Genomic DNA, 14,775 nt, shown 5'->3' on the forward strand with positions numbered 1-14,775 from the left:
ACAATCTTTTTTTACACTCAGGGTTTGCCGCTCTCAGAGGCTCTGGCTTCACTGTGATGTCACACTAACAGAATCCCTTTTATGCCCATATATGGAGTTTCCTGATGTCATCAATATTAATCTCATATCTAACAGGACGGCATATGGGAATGCCCATATATGGAGGCCACATCGGCCACATACCACACTAACAGAATCCATATATGGCCAAGACCGATGGCCAAGACAGCCCATATCTGTGTGGCTGGTTCTACAGAGAGGGATCTCCATGTATGGGCATAAAAGGGTATGATGTCATAGACGTCATTGGACTTTCACATAACGACTAACTGAGTAAGCATGTTTGGGCTCTCACAGCATATCTCCATATACAGTACATGCATCTCCATATATGGGTACCAGGGGTCTCCATATATGGGTAACTGGTCCGATATACATCACTGGCCAGATGGTCAACAATTGGCGAGGTCGCATTTCGCCCTGAGGCGTCTTACTAGTATAACTAACCCTCACTATAATAATAATAAGGGCGCGTGCACGCATCTGCCTGTCTTACTAGTATAACTAACCCTCACTATAATAATAATAAGGGCGCGTGCACGCATCCGCCTGGGTGACAGCAGACTGCTGGGTGAGCGCTGATGCTTTGGCATGGGATCAGCTTCGACCAAAACAATGCACAGACCTGATTGGTTGTTTAGGTTGGACAAAATCTGGCCACATTCTCCCTAAATATGGAGATGACTGACGTCTGACATCATAGATGTTAGTCCATATATGGGCATTCCCAGATATGGACATCTTATGTTGAAATCAAGAGACGAGTAGAAACCAAGCATTGAAAATAGCAGACCTCCAAGCTCACAACATGTTGCAGCTTGGAGGTCTGCTATTTTCGATATTTTTCACCAAAATGCCCTTTCTGAAATGTCAGCCCCTGCCTCTCTGACATCCTAACCTCGCCTACCAGTCTTTCTGAGAGAAAGCCTGGTGTTCGTTCACTACAGGCCGTTTGGTTTCCTCCTAAAGCGGAAACCACTAGAAGAAGCGGCGTTGCTTTGATTTGGTTCCCTCCGTTTGTTTCCCCAATCCCTATTAAAATGTTCCAGTAGCCTAGTGTAGTCTTACCAGTCGCTAACAGTTGGAATAAAAGATGCAGATACCAAACACATTTTTCAAAAGCAAAACTACCCCGCATCAAGGAGTTTATTAGGTAATAGGTAGGCCCTAAAAGTATGTCCTTGAGCGCAGGGGAATAATTTGGGTTCAAACTGACTCCGGTTTGATCTTTCCAGCAAATTGTAGTCCTTTGAGCACTACAACATGACGTGTTGTGGTTTCCGCTCCAGACCGGTTACAACCCCAAAAAGTGTGACATTTGTTTTCTCACTCAACAGTAAACAAACCAACATAAAGTTTAAGTGTATAGAGGGTATCTGCACATTTCTAAAGTGACAATTTAAGGACTTTTTAATACCTCTAAAATGACAAATTAAATATTGGCCAATCTGACAAATATTAGAGGCAGAAATTATGAAAATAGCAGATCTACATGCTCACAACGCCTCGCATGTAGATCTGCTATTTTCACAATAGAACCGTGTTATACAAAATGTAATGCCTCAACTCTTTGATTGATTGATTGAAGACTTTATTAAAATCCCAGACTACTAACATCCTATGTACATCCCTGGACTATATACTAGCCAATGAAAAGCCTTGGGGCGGGTCGTACCAAGCAGCGGGGGGAAGGGGGGCAGCGTGGGCAGTTGGACCATCCCCACCAGCTTCCCTCCCAGCACGGCCGAGATGAAGAGGATGACGATGCCGAAGAGGTTTCCTCCCGGGAGACACTCCTTACCCGTGATGGACCATACCACTCCGTACAGGAGGGTGAGGAGACACACTGTAACACACACACACACACACTGTTAGATGGACCATACCACTCCGTACAGGAGGGTGAGGAGACACACTGTAACACACACACACTGTTAGATGGACCATACCACTCCATAGAGGAGGGTTAGGAGACACACTGTAAGAGATATACACACACACACTGTCAGATGGACCATACCACTCCGTACAGGAGGGTGAGGAGACACACTGTAACACACACACACACACACACACACACACACACACACACTGTTAGATGGACCATACCACTCCATAGCGCAGGGGTTTTCAAAGTAGGGCGAGATCATTTGATAATATTTGGGATTTATTTGGACACGAAATATTTAGTATCATTTTAAACTTGAAGTACAAAGTTATTTTCAGTTCTAACCAAAATATCTATTATCTCAACGTTTTCCTCGCAACATAATCACTAAAATATCGTCACTGTCGGGCAGAAACCTCGTATCTCCAAGTTTCAAATGTGTACGTCTTTTGATAAAGCAAAGCCCTGCTTCATCATACAAGACTGTTACACAAAACTAGTGAAAACAGCAGATCTACAAGCACAGAACGCCTCACGATGCGAGGCGTGCTTGTAAAAACCCCTGCCATAGAGGAGGGTTAGGAGACAAACTGTAACACACATGCACACTCACACACACACACACACACACACACACACACACACACACACACACACACGCACGCACGCACGCACGCACGCACGCACGCACACACACGGTGTTAGACAGACAGACAGTGCATGTGACTGAGTGTTATTCATACTGATTCACATTCACACACATCTGACATAATTATTTATGTCCCCGTAAACAGAAGTTCAGGAATAGCTCATAAAGAGGCCATAAACACTGCAGGGCAGTCAGACAACAGGAGAACACAGTTAACATGAACAACATGGTTGCACACAGACAGGAGAGGAGACCAGTGGTTCTCAACCTTTTCAGGCTGCAACCCCAAAATAATCATATTTTAACTGGGTGGGTGGTGGCAGCATGCGTACAAATGGCAAAATATGTCTTTTTAGCCACAATAAGCCCATTCCCAAGATGCACCACAACCTTTCATGGTCAGATGTGACTTATGGGGGCTGGTGGTGTTACTGTAAATAGCAATAGAAATGGACGGCTTATTGTGTCTAAAAATACATATTTATTTACTTATATTTTGAATGTTTTTTTTTTCTTTTTGGCTGCCAAACCACAACCTCCACCCCTCATTTCTCACATAATGGCCCTCTTCTAGCGCCACCATGAGGCCGATTCTAGCAAAACACATGTTTTGCCCTTAAATCACACAAATCTCTAAAGTCATGTCATCAACATGGATCTGTCCCATTTCTCATATCCCCTCCTGATTGGCTACCATTGCCTTCTAAAGTTTGTGTATGCGACCTGACAGTCGCTGATCTCCCCATTAGGGAGTCTTACTGTTTTTTGTTTTTTGTTTGCTATTTGTTGACCGTAAAAGGTCTTATCTGGGATGTTCCTTTTAGGCAGGGTGTTTAACTGTACTTGTACTGTACTACATTTCTATTTTATTGACTATACTTGTACTGTTCTCCATTTGTGTCTAATAACCCATTCATAACGGGTACACATTATTGTGTATCATTATTTTATGCTTTAACTATTGAAAAATAGCAGATATACAAGCTCACAGCTGCGAGCTTGTAGATCTGCTATTTTTGAGTGTCTTTTGAATCCTTCAAAGGTTTTTTGAAAAACCTATGTTTCTATGTCAGCAATCTGGCCAGCCATGGTCAAAGAAAGGGTCCTTTTCACTTAACTGGAACTCAGTTAGTCTGTTCTTGAGAGACTACTATGTCAGTGGTTCTCAAACCTTTTCATGTGAAGGACCCCCAAAATGACATGCATTTGGCCACGGACCCCCATCTCAAAATATTTAGTTCCAGGGACCCCCCAGAAGCAAACTTTGAGTTACAAACGTTCGCTTTGAAAATACATATGTTCAAAGATTTGCACACATTTTCACGACTTTTTCAAAAATAGCAGATATACAAGCTCATAGCGCGGCACTCGGAGCCGCGCTGTGAGCTTGTATATCTGCTATTTTTCACTGGTTAAAGCATTCAATAATTCTAGGCCTTTTAACACTTTGCAAGCCACGGGGAGCCCCTTAATATTAAAACCGGAATATACCGGACATCTGAGCAAGAAGTCTCAGCCGCGCCGTCTTTTACCGTACTAGGTCATTAAAAATGAAATAAGTGATAAAGATTTAAAAAAAAAACGATCGCTACCCCTTCTCTGTCTCACCACCCGTCTAACCAATTGCATCATTCTTCTCTGCACATGAACCGGAAGTGCTTCTGGTCACTATCCCTTCTCTATAACAAATTTTCCGTTCACTTTCATTGGAGGAGGAAGCGTTAGCATAGCGCATCTCGGGGATGTTTTCGACCAGATCAAAGTTGTCACAGGGTCTTCATATTGACGGGATTATATTCGTTTACCGCGATGTGCACGGATCACGCCCGCAAAGCGCCACGGGAGGAAGACGACTCGGCCAAAATCCCCACTCAATGCCAATGGAAATCAAGATAGTTATGGTGAGTTCACGACCGAGGGACCTCAAACCAAAACAAACCGGCGGCGCTGGGGGAGGGGGAGAGGGAGTGCGCTAATGTTTATAAACATAATATTATGTCTCAGATCATAATATAATAATAGAAATTTCACGGCTAATCTACAACAAGCCATTCTATTTCGGCTAGCAAAGTGTTAATAATCAATTAAATAAACTCCTACCCTTGGTGTTGCTCAGACCCTGAGGGTTAGGGTTAAGGGTTAAGGGTTAAGGGTTAAGGGTCAAAGGTTAAACTCCTACCCTTGGTGATGAGCAGGTTGATCAGACCCTGAGGACGAGGAAACCTGTCCTTCATCCTCTCCCAGCGTGAGGAAGACTCTGGTGGAGCCGTCTGCACGCACGCACGCACGCACGCACGCACGCACGCACGCACACACACACACACACACACACACACACACACACACACACACACACACATACACACATACACACACACACACACACACACACACACACACACACACACACACACACACACACACACATGAACACACACGCACGCACACACACACATACACACACACACACACACACGCACGCGCACGCGCACGCGCACGCACGCACGCACGCACGCACGCACGCACGCACGCACGCACGCACGCACGCACGCACGCACGCACGCACGCACGCACGCACGCACACACACACACACACACACACACACACACACACACACACACACACACACACACACACACACACACACACACACACACACACACACACACACACACACACACACACACAGAGAAGACAACATTTTTCATTGACAGAATATTTGTCAAGCCCTCCTTGTAGCAACTCTGAGGACCCCTTAGGGGTCCCGGACCACCTGTTGCAGACCCCTGCTCTCTCTAGACAGGATTCAATATTCATTTACAGCAGTGGTTCTCAAACAGTGGTCCGGGGACCACCAGTGGTCCTTGAGATGGTTACAGGTGGTCCCCAGCCACTTGGTAACCACATGGACCCTTATAGGCATCTTTAAACTATCGGCCTACTTAATTTATAAGAAGTCTACACAATTAAAGAATGTATTCATATGTATATACAATACAGATATACATATAAGGCATAGAAGAATTGCTATTTTGTGTTTCGTTGTTGTTTGTCTGTTATCTGACCTATGCAATTGTGGACAAAGTTTTATCAACGATAACAAACTAAAGTTTTGGGTCTGAGAGTCTAAATGTTATCAAACTGTGGTTCTGTGGATTAAAGGATGAATAAATAATAGACCTTGATGTGAAAAGGGATGAAACCACTGGTCTACAGTATGTGTGACCAAACAGTAGGGGGCGTTTTCCACCGGCAAAGAACCAGATCCAGAACCAGTGCCGGTTTTTCTTGGAACCTTGGTTGGTTCTTGAGAACCGGCCTGCGTTTCTACCAGATTGAACCATGATTGAACCATGATTGAACCATGATTGAACCAGAGGAACCAAGCATTTTGTGGTTCCTGTTCGGAACCAACTTTTACGGTTCAGAACCAACTCTGGTTCTCTGTGGAAAAGCTCACCTCTGGTTCATCCCATAGGCGGGAGGAAGAACCTCTGGTTCATCCCATAGGCGGGAGGAAGAACCTGAACCGGTTCTTTGCTGGTGGAAAAGGCCCTTATGTGTGACCAAACAACTAACATCCTAATCATGTTTATACATGAGTGGAAATGTCTGGTTTATGAGTGTGTGTTGTTTGATTGTTCATAAATTAAGTGATATCAACTTGCTCTGTGACGTCAACACCAGAGAGCTGTGGAATCCAAGAACATCAAAATGGGTGCGTTTATATGCACAGATGTATTCCACTTATATTCAGAATGACTGCTCATTCAGAATAGAAATGCTCATATAAACGTTTAGGAATGGCCATTCCGGTCTGACCGGAATGAATTTTCATTCTGGTCTGAAGGGGTGGTATATGCCGTTTCAATCGGGATACATTTGTCATATAAACGCTCCATTCTGAATGAACTGCTGTCTGGAATAAATGAAGTATGTTGCACCAAGTACCCACCACCCCCCCACCCTTCTCCGACCTGAAGTATACTGAAGTATACATTAATGCCCACAGTTCTATTCCGAATGAATCCTTTGGTCATGTAAACGACTGTGGAATGAGGGATACTTGTATTCAGGTCCCCAACACAACAAGGTCCCATGTAAACGTTTGGGTATGAAGCTCTATTCAGAATAAGTTCATTCTGAATGCCATTCTGAATGAGCATATAAACGCACCCACTGAAACTCAACCCATCAGAGCAGCAAATCAACCCAGAGATGAGCAGAGTTCAGCCTAGCCGCAAATTGCAACTCTAGATTATGTTTATTTTATTTTTTAATATGTTGAATCTATAGGGTTGCAATACCTCCCATAAGCAGCCAATGCATCCAAACAGATTTGTGCTATCAGATTGTATTAAACAACATCAAACTCACCAACATTGGGCGATGGGACATGTTGTAGGCGGAGGGGACCAGTGCCCATTCATCTTTTTACTATAACAAGCACATTTTTCTTCTCTTTCTTGTTGACAGGAAAGTGGAATTATACTTTAGTTGTTATTTTTGTCTTGGATCTGTTGAAATAGCGAGGGACACAGCACTGCCCATATTGACAATACATCTGCTTGGCACCCTGACTACAAAACAATGTCACGGCTTAAGACGCCCATATGGAAAGCTTAGAGTATCCTCTTTCTATCTGCAAAGTGTTTGTTTCATAAAAACCCAGCGTAGACATGTTATGAGCTACTTTCTGTCAAGAAATTCAGTTCAGGTGATTATTTTTTATAAGTGCTGGAGTTTGGAAGCGCTCGTGGGAAGTCACTCAGTGGTCCTGTGTACCAGCTGGTTCTAAATGTCACATTATGCAAGAGGCAGCGGGACATGGTGTTATAGAAGACAAGCGCTTCCGAAGTTCATTTAGTTAGAAAAACATGTCTGCTCAGATTTATTGACAGGTATAACTCATAACATGTCTACTCTATGCTGGGTTCTTATGAAACAAACACTTTGCAGATAGAAAGAAGCTTTCCATACAGCCCCAATATTGGTTATTTTGACGTTGTTTAATACAATCAGATCAAAAACAGTTTTGATGCATTGGCTGCCTATGGGAGGTATTGCAACCCTATCAACCCATTTAAAAAGTCTAGTGTTGCAATTTGCGGCTAAGTTCAGCCCAGCGGATCCTAAACATTGTAAGCTCCTGACCCAAAGAGAAATTAGATAAATAGGCAGCAGATCTACTAGCCCTGAATACATGACTCTCATATACATGAGAGTCATGCTCGAACTTTAACATGAGGACCAGTGGGTAATCGAGCCCTCAACGGTTTGCGCTAGGAACATCAGATTTCAAAAATAAAGTGCTTACCCAAGCCAACTCTGCTAACGATTTGACGCCGCACAACGTTCATTACACGCCGCTCCCCGGTTGTTGAGTAAAAAGCATTTTTGTCCGAAATTATTTTGTTTTCCATTGGACATCCGGGTCATTTCCTCGCTTACCCCCAAAGTGCGCAACTGCGCCCTCTATCGGCTGTAACTGAATCTAAACACATTGTCTTGTAGTGCACGCCCTGCGGCCGAACATCTTCTCACTTGTTGACTTGACTACTTGAGAGAGACACATGAGCGCAAACACCGGAGGAGAAGGGAAAAGAATCAAGAAGCTAAGAATTATAACAAGTGAAGCTGTGAAAACCTACCTGTTACAGCGAAATACACCTACCAAGCATGTGGGGGCGCTGTGGCACAAGTGAGGCGCAGGTTGGATCATCATTTGGGATAAGCGAGGAAGTCCAATGGAAAACAAAATAATTTCGGACAAAAATACTTTTTACTCAACAACCGGGGAGCGGCGTGTAATGAACGTTGTGCGGCGTCAAATCGTTAGCAGAGTTGGCTTGGGTAAGCACTTTATTTTTGAAATCTGATGTTCCTAGCGCAAACCGTTGAGGGCTCGATTACCCACTGGTCCTCATGTTAAAGTTCGAGCATGACTCTCATGTATATGAGAGTCATGTATTCAGGGCTACAGATCTACAAGCTTGTGGATCTGCCATTTTCAACGTGTTGTGTTGGGAGCTTGTAGATCTGCTATTTTAGTTTTCATTTTCAATCTGTCCTTTAATGGAAACTGATATTCTGTCCTTCTTTCCTCACAACATAAACAGTGCAAGGGAACTTGTACTGTAGCCTTCTGTATTGTGTACACTTCTGCTTTGGCAATGTAAACGTATGTTTTCTCATGCCAATAAAGCCCTTTGCATTGAATTGAATTGAATTGAAACTGAATTGAAAAGATTTGCACATTTACGTAACACAATATGACATACAGCAGGCCTACAGTAAATCAGGTATCAGGTAAAACAGTGTGGTTTAAAACCCATTTAGGCCTGAACACATTATGACGCAATATTTTATGCTTTAAATATAAAAAAAATAGCAGATATACAAGCTCGAGCTTGTAGATCGGCTATTTTTTTTAAATCGTGAAAATTTGAATTTTGACCCGATTCTATAAGTGTCTTTTGAATCCTTCTAAGATTTTTGGAAAAACCTATGTTTCTATGTGTCAGCAATCTGGCCAGCCATCGTCAAAGAAAAGGTCCTTTTCACTTAACTGGAGCTCAGTTAGTCTGTTCTTGAGAGACTACTATGTCAGTGGTGCTCAAACCTTTTCACGTGAAGGACCCCCAAAATGATATTTATTTAGCCACGGACCCCCACCTCAAAATATTTAGTTCCAGGGACCACCCAGAAGCAAAATTTGAGTTACAAACGTTCGCTTTGAAAATACATATATTCAAAGATTTGCACATTTTCACAACTTTCTCAAAAATAGCAGATCTACAAGCTCGCTGTGAGCTTGTATATCTGCTATTTTTCACTGGTTAAAGCATTCAATAATTCTAGGCCTAAATGGGTTAATTCAGGGGTGCTGTGGATGAAATGTTACTTACATGCTGACATGAGGCAAAATAGTTTAGGAACCACTGGAGTAGCAGCTGGAGAAATGTCAGATGAGTACTTTGCATTCTTCATGTGTCTCCCATTGAATGTTAGCTGTGTAGCAATTGTAACAGAACCTCCCCACCCGGTTTCAAACCCGGGTCTCCCGCGTTAAAGTCCAAATATCTTAACCATCACTCCAAAGGGACATCCCTATGGAATAAGAGCAGATACTAGACTTTTGAGGCTTCAGGCTGGGGCTGCGACTATCACACTGTATGGCGGTCTACGACTCACCACACAATGCCCGCGCTGAAGGCAGCATGAGCCAAAAACATCATCAGCTTGACTGAGAGCCAACAGATCAACTTGGTGTCTTTAAAACCCAGGACATGAAGGTAAAGCTAGTTTGTTGTTGCATGGTTTTGTGAACATAGTTACCCTGTGCCTTGATGCTAACATGACATAAACAGGACACCAGCCAGACATGCTGTGTGTTTCTCTCTGAGTGAGTGTGGAGATGTGAGTCTCCATTAGCTTCATGTACAGCAGCTGTGAGCTCACAGTCACACCCAGCTCAGCTGTGGTCCATGGGACAAGGAAGCTACGAATAAGGAAAGGACACTGATGCGTTTTTTGGCACGCAATGTGCCATGACACTCACTGGGGCCTTTTCCACCGGCAAAGAACCGGTTCTTCCTCCCGCCTATGGGATGAACCAGAGGTTCTTCCTCCCGCCTATGGGATGAACCAGAGGTTCTTCCTCCCGCCTATGGGATGAACCAGAGGTTCTTCCTCCCGCCTATGGGATGAACCAGAGGTTCTTCCTCCCGCCTATGGGATGAACCAGAGGTTCTTCCTCCCGCCTATGGGATGAACCAGAGGTGAGCTTTTCCACCGAGAACTGGAGGTGGTTCTGAACCGTAAAAGTTGGTTCTGAACGGGAACCACAAAATCCTTGGTTCCTCTGGTTCAATCATGGTTCAATCTGGTGGAAACACAAGCCGGTTCACAAGAACCAACCAAGGTTCCTAGAAAGTTGAACCGGCACTGGTTCTGGAACCGGTTCTTTGCACCGGAAGTTCGGTGAAAAACGTTGGAGTCTATGAGCGCCTGCTGGGACAGCTCATGAACAAAAAAATTATTCTGAACGATAAAGACCTTTATAAAATAATCAGCTCAGGAATATAAAAGAAGAAATGCTCTTGCGCTCTTGTAAATTAAAATGCAATTCTCGCGCTCTGTAATGACATCAGTGGCACTGGGGTCTCGCTGCAAAGTGACGTTTTGGACAGTTTGATGTGACAGGTTACTGCGTTCAGACTGAGACATCTTTAGAAATCACATTTGAATCAGATTTGAAACCACCTCTGGATGTGGTTTGTAAAAATGGGATTTCATGTGACCTGCATGTGACCTGTCTGAATTTAGACTCATTTAAGCAAATCAGATTCCAATCTGGATGTGACACAGATCTGATTCAGGCTGGATTTGGCTGGCAGAGTAAATCAGTGTAAATGGGGCCTATTTAGAGGCATAAAGAACAGGTCCATATTAGGGCGTTAACCAAATATTAGAATATTCAAATATCAAGTTTTTCACCAAAGTCGAATATTCGCTTTTTATTTATTTTTATTTTTTTTTAATTGTTGTCTCTTTAAAAAAAAGATTTAGTTTATAAAGCTTGGCGAGAAATCTTTTTAGGCCGTGACCCCCAAAATGAACTGGGGACCCCCACCCTGACAATTGTAGGTATTACATTTAATGTGACTCGGTTCCGCAGTAAACTATTGTGAAAATAGCAGATCTACATGCTAGATCAGCTATTTTCACAATAGAACTGTGTTATACAAAATGTAATGCTTCAACACTTAGTGCTCGTCAGGTTGGGGGGGTCCCCAGATAAAATATGATTATTTTAGGGGTCGCGGCGCCTGAAAAGGTTGAGACCCACTGCCGTTAGAGAGAACCTGAACCGGTTCTTTCCCGGGGCCAAAGGCCCCTCAGTGTCTTTCTACTCCTCTCTCAGGCTGAACCCATGCTGGGGTCACATGCAGTCAACAGGTGTGGCAGCCTTTTACAAACAGCATTCATTCAATGCAGAGCAGGTAAACATCAGAAGAGGTGCATTATAGGTGTCAGAGCCTCTAGCCAGGGCCACAGATGCTTATACAGGTATAATCTAAATATCATTTGAACACAACAGAAACTAAAGCTTGAAGAAACAAACATCCAATATTTCCATTACAGGACAGGATCCCCCAGAGGTCTGAAATTAAAGATTGAATTGAAAATACACTTTTGACCTTTTGTCAGTAAACGCAACGGCAGACTCACACTCTGTAACAGAAGACAGACCACCTATTAATAGACCCCTGCTGTGTGTGTGTGTGTGTGTGTGTGTGTGTGTGTGTGTGTGTGTGTGTGTGTGTGTGTGTGTGTGTGTGTGTGTGTGTGTGTGTGTGTGTGTGTGTGTGTGTGTGTGTGTGTGTGTGGTGTGTGTGCACGTACCTCTTCCTCCGTGCGCTCCATGGTGTGTGAGTGCTTCTCTGCCGATCCAGCACTGATGTGAACTTTACTCCCAAAGCTGCTGCTGCGCTTTATAACCTACACACACACACAGTGCACGCACACACACAGTGCACACACACACACAGTGCACGCACACACACACAGTGCACGCACACACACACAGTACACGCACACACACACACACAAAGCACATGCACACACACAGTACACGCACGTGCACACACACACACACACACAGGGGGGGTCGTGGTCAAAAGTTGTAAAGTTAGAAAATTAATATTAGAGAGAGAGAGAGAGAGAGAGAGAGAGAGAGAGAGAGAGAGAGAGAGAGAGAGAGACAGAGAGAGAGAGAGAGAGAGAGAGAGAGAGAGGAGAGAGAGAGAGAGAGAGAGAGAGAGAGAGAGGTACTTTGCTGTCAATGTTTCATTAGAAAACACACAAAGTTGACACTTTTATGGAGTGGGAAAAAGAATGGGCGAGCGAGGGCTAGACGAGGACTTTGCGCGTGTGTGTGTGTGTGTGTGTGTGTGTGTGTGTGTGTGTGTGTGTGTGTGTGTGTGTGTGTGTGTGTGTGTGTGTGTGTGTGTGTGAGTGTGTGTGACCATGGGAAAGTTACCACAGTCTCTCGTAACTCTCATATTCTGGTCTGTTGTATTGATAACCCACTGGACTATATATATATAATTGTTTGATCGATTGAAGACTTTATTGTCAGTTTGCATAGTAAAAGGTACAGTTTCATGACGGTACAGTTCACTGGTACAAGGTCTACTAAAAGGAGATCCTAGGAAAGCACTTGGCTTATTTCCACAGGAAACCATTGAAGTATCTCATATAACATTGAATGACAGACGGATATAACACAGTGCTATGCAGTAGATATAGTAAAAAAAAAAAGTAAATAAAAATAAGATAAACAGTGCAAAAAATATATACAGTAGGTAAATACAAAGAAGGGTCAGGGGAGGCTTGCTAGGTTTGTTAATGCCAGTTGCGAATGGCTGCTGTTTTTGTTATCTGTCCGACAAGCTGCTCCGTGTCAACAACATGGAGCAGCTTGTCGGACAGATAACAAGAGGGGAATGCTGCACACATATAAATCAAAGGGGGCTTGAGCCCCTGCCCTTTTATCCGTCTGTAAAAAGTGCCCTCTCCAGAGCATGAATGCAGTTTTCACGATGGTGAAAGAAAATGCAAATGCCCCCTCTTCCATGCCACACCTGAAGGCAGCATTCAAGAGAATTGCCTTGTCCAAACTCTCCTGAACTTGAATGCAGCATCTTATGTTGAAAGAATTGCAGTATTCACTTGATTATGATTAGTTCAGTGTGGTATCAAGCACCGAAAATAGCAGACCTCCAAGCTCACAATGAGCTTGGAGGGTCTGCTATTTTCGATATTTTCACCAAATTGTCCTTTTATAAATGTCAGTTCCCTGCCTCTCTAACATTCTCTACCAAGGATTCCCTCGGGGTCTTCAACGTTTTCAGGCAAAGATCCCTTATAAGGGAGAGATGAAGGAGGGACCCCTTAGCTGAGAGAGAGATGAAGCAGGGGACCCCCACAACCTGTTCATAGATTCCATATAGTTTCATTGTTTGACAGCACAATCATCAGTGTATTTTGGATTCATGACAATTTGTGTTTTCAGATATTTAACCACTTGAACCGTCAATACTTAATAAACTTGACCTTTCACTCTGTACTTAGTCTGCTCTTTTTCCCCTCTACACCAAACCTCTTTGCCGAAACATAGCCAATCTTCAAGCTCACAACGCCTCGCAGCGCGAGGCGTTGTGAGCTTGTAGATCAGCTATTTGGGGCTAAAGTTCTCAGGATTGTAATATTTGGAGGACCCCCTGTAGTAACTCTGAGGACCCCCTAGTGCCTACACTGACATTTAAAGAATATGGTGAAGCAGCTCTCTGCTTCTACGGACCGACAGCTTGGAATAAACTCCCACTACACCTAAGACAGGCAGCCTCTGTAGATAGCTTTAAAGCACAGCTCAAGACCTATTTCTTTACTCTTGCTTTTAGCTGAATGTTTAAATCCCTTTGATGCTATTGACGTCCACACTGTTCTGGAATTGCTCTTCAATGTTTTATGTTTTTATTTAAATTTTTCTGCTTTATTGTATTCACGTATATGTTTTTCTGTTAAGCACTTTGAAAGGTGCTCTGCAATAACGTTTTATTATTATTATTATTATTATTATTATTATTATTACTAGGGGTCCCGGACCCCCTGTTGAAGGACCCTTGCTATAGAAGGTCATCAGTCAACAGAAAGTCTGTCTTCATCAATGTACTGTCAGTATGTCATTTATATCGTAATGTAGTTTTTAACTGATCAACTGCTATCAGTGGAAATACAGCAGCCTAAAGTCTCAGGACATTCTTGTGTGATGAACTGCTGTGACCATGTTGTTCTACTGCTGTTCAAATACATCTAATCGCAGCGCCCACTGGCCTACCGGTCCAGGGCACATACCACTTAGTGGCGTCGCCGGTCGATTCCGATTCCCCATCCGGACGACCTTTGCCACATGTCACTCCTATGGTCGCTCCCCCATCTCTCCCCCCAATTTCCTGTAAGTCTATTGTCCTATCAATAAAGGCATAAAAGCCAAAAAAACTAATCTTAAAAAAAATAAATAAATGTTTAATCTAATCATATAAAAACACCTAACCGTATAACCTCACAGAAACTATGTCTGACCTAACCTAACCCCCCCCCACCCCCCCC

General features: G+C 43.5%; 1 protein-coding gene across 1 annotated transcript in view; it reads right to left on the reverse strand.

Annotated features, from left to right (window-relative positions):
* LOC308298555 (sodium/hydrogen exchanger 9B2) overlaps nt 1–12,068 on the reverse strand; it is a 56,199-nt gene extending 44,131 nt beyond the window's left edge. Inside the window, exons 1-3 of the mRNA XM_080742191.1 lie at nt 12,007–12,068; nt 4,777–4,867; nt 1,736–1,906 (exon numbers count right to left, since the gene is read on the reverse strand). Of these exons, the coding sequence (XP_080598317.1) occupies nt 1,736–1,906; nt 4,777–4,867; nt 12,007–12,027 (283 nt within the window). The 5' untranslated portion in view covers nt 12,028–12,068. The remainder of the gene's footprint in view (nt 1–1,735; nt 1,907–4,776; nt 4,868–12,006) is intronic.
* Nucleotides 12,069–14,775: the final 2,707 nt, after the last annotated feature.

Source organism: Nannobrachium achirus (assembly GCF_963921795.1).
Source record: "Nannobrachium achirus genome assembly, chromosome: 14".
NCBI classification, from domain to species: Eukaryota; Metazoa; Chordata; class Actinopteri; order Myctophiformes; family Myctophidae; genus Nannobrachium; species Nannobrachium achirus.